Genomic DNA, 6,032 nt, shown 5'->3' with positions numbered 1-6,032 from the left:
TTTTTTTTTTTGAGAAGAGCGTTTCATGTGTGATTATGCTTTCTAGTGGGTTTCATGCACTATTCACAAAACTCACAAGTACTTTATTCAAAAAAAAAAAAAAAATTAGGTCTCATAGTACTATTCACACATTTAAAAATTAGTTTTGCTACAGTGTTTTCAGTTTTTAGCAAAATAAGCAGTATCCAAATAGATCATATAACTCAAATTTCTACCTATTATCTTTTTTTTTTTTTTTTGGTTGTTGATAATTTTGATAATTAGGAGGAAGAAGATTTAAACTTTAGATGTCTTAGTCATAGTTTTGAAACTCAGACCGTTCAAAGAACTGAATAGGAGCGAGGTTCAAGGTTTTTGAGGTCGGACCGAAGTTCAATGGAGGCCAAACTGTGATTTATCATTTAATTTTTTTAATATATTTGGTACTTAAATTTATCTTTATAATTAATAATGTTTCATTCTTGACTAACAAGTTTCGTTTGGCCTAGTGGTTTAATTTTATTGAATCGTGACATATAAAATTAAATTTTACCAAAATACTAAAATTATTGAATCGTGACATATAAAGTTAAATTTTACCAAAATACTGAAATTATTGAACCGTGACATATAAAACTGGCCCAAGACTTGGTTCTCGGTCAACCAGGTCAAACCTCTCAGTCCAGTTTGAATTTCAAAACAGTGTGTCTTAGTTGAAAACACTTGAAAGGTATCAATTGGAAATACAACTACAAGATTCTTGCAAAATTTGTTCATACATAAGTGATAAGTCTTGATCTTGGGAGTATTTAAGATCATACAAACATTTTTCTTGTAACGATTTATACTCTAAACTATATAATTTTTTGCTTATAATTTGGAGGTAGTTTTGAATCAAATAAGTTTTAATTTAAACTATGAATTTTCTAAATCTTTTCAAATCTGTCTCTAATGAATTACCGCTAATTAAAAAAAAAAGTAACAAATTCACATAAACTGTAATTAAAACTTACTTGACATCAAAATCCTTTGATAGTTTCATGTGAATTGCATATTGTATTTTCACACTAAAAATACTTTAAAACAACATAAAAATTCTAATAGACAAAATACAATTTAATAGAAGTGCTATTATTTTGTGAAATAGTTTGTACTAACATTGCACTTGATATTTACATGATAGTCTCTTAATGGACAAATTTGTATAAAATTTTAATTTTTAATTTTTAATTGAAACTTTTTAAAATCTATGATTTAATTTTTATATATCTGTATCTATGAATGTGTTTTTATGGATGCCAAATATGACATCACCACCTGTAAAAGCTATTACAAAACACTTGGGAAATACAACAATGAGTTATATCACTTGGAGGTGATGCTTCAATGTCACCTTCTCCAGCTCAGGTGTGCATAAAGTTTAAAGGAACTTTCTAAGGGATAAACACATTGGAAGCTTATTTCCTCTAATACAATTACAACATTGCTCTATGCATGGGACCCCAAATATTTATATTAGCTTAGGACAAACAATCAACTCTCACTTAGCAATGGTGATTCAATGTCAAGATGAAGCTTCAATGTCATCTTTTGTAGCTCAAGGGTGCATAAAGTTTAAAGGAACTTTCTAAGGGATTAACTCATTGGAAGCTTGTTTGCGTTAATTGGGACAAACAATCAACTTTCACTTAGCAATGGTGATTCAATGTCATCCTCTGAATTATTGCTTGAAGGTGCCCCAGGTTCAAGTAGGCAAGCAAAACATAAGGAAATCATCTGAGGAGATTAGGATTCAGAGTTAGTTAAGAGAGAGAGAGAGAGAGAGAAGGGGGGGTATGTGCTTACCATGCATACAGATGCACATATAATACTGAAACCTTTGCAGTTGAAAGGGGCACTGCTAGATAAGAACCATGCTAAAAGAACAATCTAACTTGTTAGTAAGACATGAATTGATTCTAATACTCAACTAAACAAAAGATGAGTTAGTTTACTCACAAGTCAATGGACTCATTACAAGTGGTGATAGCAAACTTGATAATGATTCCACACCAGCCACAAATCCTTGTGTTTTTCCCTGCACAAACAATTGAGCATGCGTGTCAATGGAGTGACCACGGTACAAGTGCTTTCTAATTTATTTAGCTCAAGTTGTAACTCAACACAGAACAAGTTATTTTGATACGGGAGAACCCCATGTATCTACTTTTATTTCTTTTTTTCTTTAGTGTACTCCTGAAATTCTCTATCAGTTAAGTGAATGAAACAATTTCATTCGACAACCATAGATAAAAAATCAAAAGAGAAAAATAATTGGACCAATTTGCCAAGAAAGCCACCACTTTAAACTCAAAACTCACTACTACGTCATGCTGATCTGATTCATACTGAACACATGTTGATGAATCTACCTTATTTTTCCCAACTGAGTTCAAAGTTCAATCTAAAGAAGTAGAAAACATCCAGGTCTAGATGAGTAGTGTGACATATGAGATGATAGCATTAGCTTTCCTCAAACGTTATCTAATTAAGCAGCCTCATTCTAAGTATGACAATATCGAGAATACAAAAAATAGGCCTTTCTTTATATTAGTAGAAGATTTTTTTTTTTTGGTGGAAATCATAATTTTCCAGAAAGAATATCAAGAACTATGGAATGCAGAACTATAGGTAATGGGATCATAGGTATTTTCCAAACCTGATCATTTGAGCTCGATGCTCTTGAAATAATGGCATAAGTCTGCATGTAATTTGACAAGAAAAATTGAAAGACCATTAGAATTAAAAGGTGAACTGAATAATCACATTGAATATTATTTTATGAAAGAATTGATGATTCCAATACTTACAGCAGGTCTTACAAGGACAACTACCACTTTAAATGTGGCACCCATGAATGGTACCTGCATTGTGGCAATGTCACATTGTTACTGACTGAGAAATATATCCACAGTTGAAAATAATAAAAAGAACTAGGAAAATTTTAGTTTTTACTTTCACAAACTCTTGATTAACACATGATTGATTTTATAACTCCAAAAGGAGGAATAGAAACTATAAAATTCCAAATAGCTTAAAGAAAAATCAAATAAAGAAAAGATTCTGCTCAAGTGTTTCTGTGTCAGAAATTTTTCCTTTAGTATAGAGTTAAATAAAACATTCATCAAGTGTGTACATACCCATGGCGCCCATGCAAGGCCATTGAATAATGCCTGCACAGCAAAAAGAACCATTAGTTTTTCTTTTCTTTTGTAATTTGTGCTGGGGGTATTAAAAGTAAAAATTATAAGCGACTTACATAAGCTATTGATGCAAGTATTCCTATGCACAATATCACCTTCTCTCCAACCAATGGATTTATTAGTGGAAGCACCAACATCTGGAAGCAAACCACAAACCGAACATATTATAGGAAGAGCATTTCTTGAGGATTTTAAATTTTTCATAAAGGAAAACAACATCCTTAACATGAACATCATACGGAATATTTTGGACAAAAGAGAATTCATGTATGCCAGTAGTATGACAGTGCTCTTATCTTCAAAGACTTTGGCAGGATTATAAGCTATTAGGAATCGAGTATTAAGAGGCACAGTACTCTCAATTCCAAAACTCATTAAATAAACTTCTTAATTATAAAAATTTTCAAATGTGAAAAATATTGTGCTCATTAAGAGGGAAAACAATAAAACAGAATACAACCCTAAGAATTGTTTCATCTTTATAAACATGATGCCTTAGCATTGTTTTCTATTCAGAAGGAAAATTAACAACCATTACAACCCCAACTGAAAGAATTCTTGTTTTGGTAACTTCAAAGCAACCAAGCAGAGGATTTAGAGAAAAACTCTGGCATATGCCAAGCAGATAACAAAATAACATACTAGCAGATATTGATATGCTACCTTGGCTGATGGCTAAAGAATAATTCACATCTTCAGTATAAGGGAATATCAATCTCTTAAGTAAATAAAAGGAAACTTTTGCTCTATAATACACTTCACCTGTGAAATAATTGAACCGAATCCCACGAGCATCAGAATTTCTGAGAACTCATTTTTGTCAAAACCAAAAGCTGCCTTCAGATAGTACTGCACAGGTAGTAACATAACCATCGAGTCATCAAATCAAAAAGAAAACATTGTTTCATGAACTATCATTACTCAACATCATGGATTGGTTAAATTGCAATTATCTTATGAGCAGATAAATCTAGCACTACCTTATCCTAAACTATTGATTAATAAAAAAGCCATTGGCTTTGTAGTCCCTAGCAAGTCTGAAGCATCAAACCTTTTCTTTTTCTGCACGGGTTTCAGCGCAAAAGTTCTCAAATTACTTTGGTGGGTTCAGGACATATGCTTGTGACAACTGTTAAGCAACCAAGTCATGACTCCTCTGATTCAAACTCCCCAGTGTCTCCTGCTTCATGTCTTAAGTCTACCAATTTCTCTTTCTCCTAGTCCTTCCACATTCTATTTCTATAAGTTCTATGAAATATTTCCATTAAAACTGGACATCTTTAGCTTTATATTATAATCAAAATTATTTTTATCTATTTTTGGAGTCAGCACATTGCAAACAAATCATACTCCTACAAGTTACATTTACAGGGCATTCTCCCTTTCTACCTTTTCTTTGATTTTTCCACCCCAAATCATACAATGTGTCAATTACTGATTTATAATGACAATCGGGTTTTGGCCAAATTTAGATTGGTGGCAGCAATAAGCCTCACAAAAGCTTTCTGTTGCATACAAGTTTTTTTTCCAAAATAATTGCTTTAAAGATTCTGACTGAAACTACACTGGAATGGCTGAATGAATATGTCGTTTGTCAAAAAAAAAAATATATATATATATATATATAGTTTTGAAATATCTGATGTTGTATGATGGTACCAAGAGGAAATTGCAGCATGCAACCATCCATTTGCTTGTTAAAATGACAAACTAATAGGAAACATACCATTAAGACATAGTTGATGCCAGACTTTCCCAACTCAAAGAAGAAAGCAACCAGAGATATGCCTCTTAATGTCGGACTGTAAAAGAAAAACGAAGCACTTTTAGCCAGACAAAGAAAATTTATAATGTTTTGCTGCTAAAAAGGTTTGGTTGCAAAGACTGCCTAAGAGATTTTAGATATGGTATTTACGTAATGCAAGATGAGAATATTTTAAGTTGTCTCGATTATAGACAAAATTACCTGCTCATAACTATTGTAGCAGCATCTTTCATTGCATTGTATCGTTTCTGGATAATTTTAATTGGCGTAGTCAAGCAAGCTGAATCTTGGTCCCTCTTTGGAGCCAGCTTAACCGTCTCAACCAGAAAGAGTTGCATATAAACTGGACAAAAGATCAAGAGAGCTATTGAAACCTGAAACAAAAGGCTGAAATGGTAAAATGAATTGACAAGAGGAAAATTTGACAGAATTAAGGCCGTGTGGCTAATGCCGAATTTAAAGCAGCAACATACAGGAAAAATGTACTTTTCTGGGAGAAAAAGTGCCAAAAGATTTCCCAAGACATGCGAAGCAGCACAAAGGCCTGTTATCCAACTAAAAGCTGCTGCCCTCTTATTCTCTTCAACAACATCCGCCTGCAAAAGATGGAAAAATGAGACCCCCAATATTCCCTATTCATGATTATCAATCACTGAGGAATAACTCTTACCGAATATGCAATAGCAATGCAGAAAATACTCCCTTGACTTAGAATAAAAGATATTATACGAAGCACATAGTAAGCATATACAAATCCAGTAGACTGATTCCAGGCAAGTATAGCTGAAAAAAGAATACAGAAAAATCAAATTTGTAAATTCACTTGATGATCTTGACAATATCATTAATGTACTGCTAATAGCATCGTACAGAGAAAGCATTAATGTCATTCACAATTTTGAAAGGTAATTATGTACAGTTGTAATTGAAGTTTCCCTTTTTTTTTTCTTTTATATTTATTCTTTCAACGTGTATGGTCGAACTATAATTACATTGAACTCTTCTTTGTCTCTCATCTTTCATACATCATGTAGGGTGCTTATCTT

At 32.5% G+C, this 6,032-nt stretch overlaps 1 protein-coding gene across 1 annotated transcript; it reads right to left on the bottom strand.

Moving 5' to 3' along the window:
• Window positions 1-1,255: 1,255 nt before the first annotated feature.
• LOC111994272 (uncharacterized) lies at window positions 1,256-5,782 on the bottom strand (the record flags this gene model as incomplete). Its single annotated transcript, XM_065769411.1, has 12 exons — window positions 1,256-1,755; window positions 1,825-1,895; window positions 1,978-2,056; window positions 2,678-2,719; window positions 2,829-2,882; window positions 3,159-3,191; window positions 3,278-3,358; window positions 3,984-4,070; window positions 4,948-5,023; window positions 5,188-5,360; window positions 5,460-5,582; window positions 5,657-5,782. Coding segments are annotated over 12 exons (1,044 nt in total), but the record flags the coding sequence as incomplete, so codon positions are not given.
• Window positions 5,783-6,032: the final 250 nt, after the last annotated feature.

Source organism: Quercus suber, unplaced genomic scaffold (genome assembly GCF_002906115.3).
Source record: "Quercus suber isolate HL8 unplaced genomic scaffold, Cork oak 2.0 scaffold_1144, whole genome shotgun sequence".
Lineage (NCBI taxonomy): Eukaryota > Viridiplantae > Streptophyta > Magnoliopsida > Fagales > Fagaceae > Quercus > Quercus suber.
This window is presented reverse-complemented; position numbering and strand designations above follow the sequence as displayed.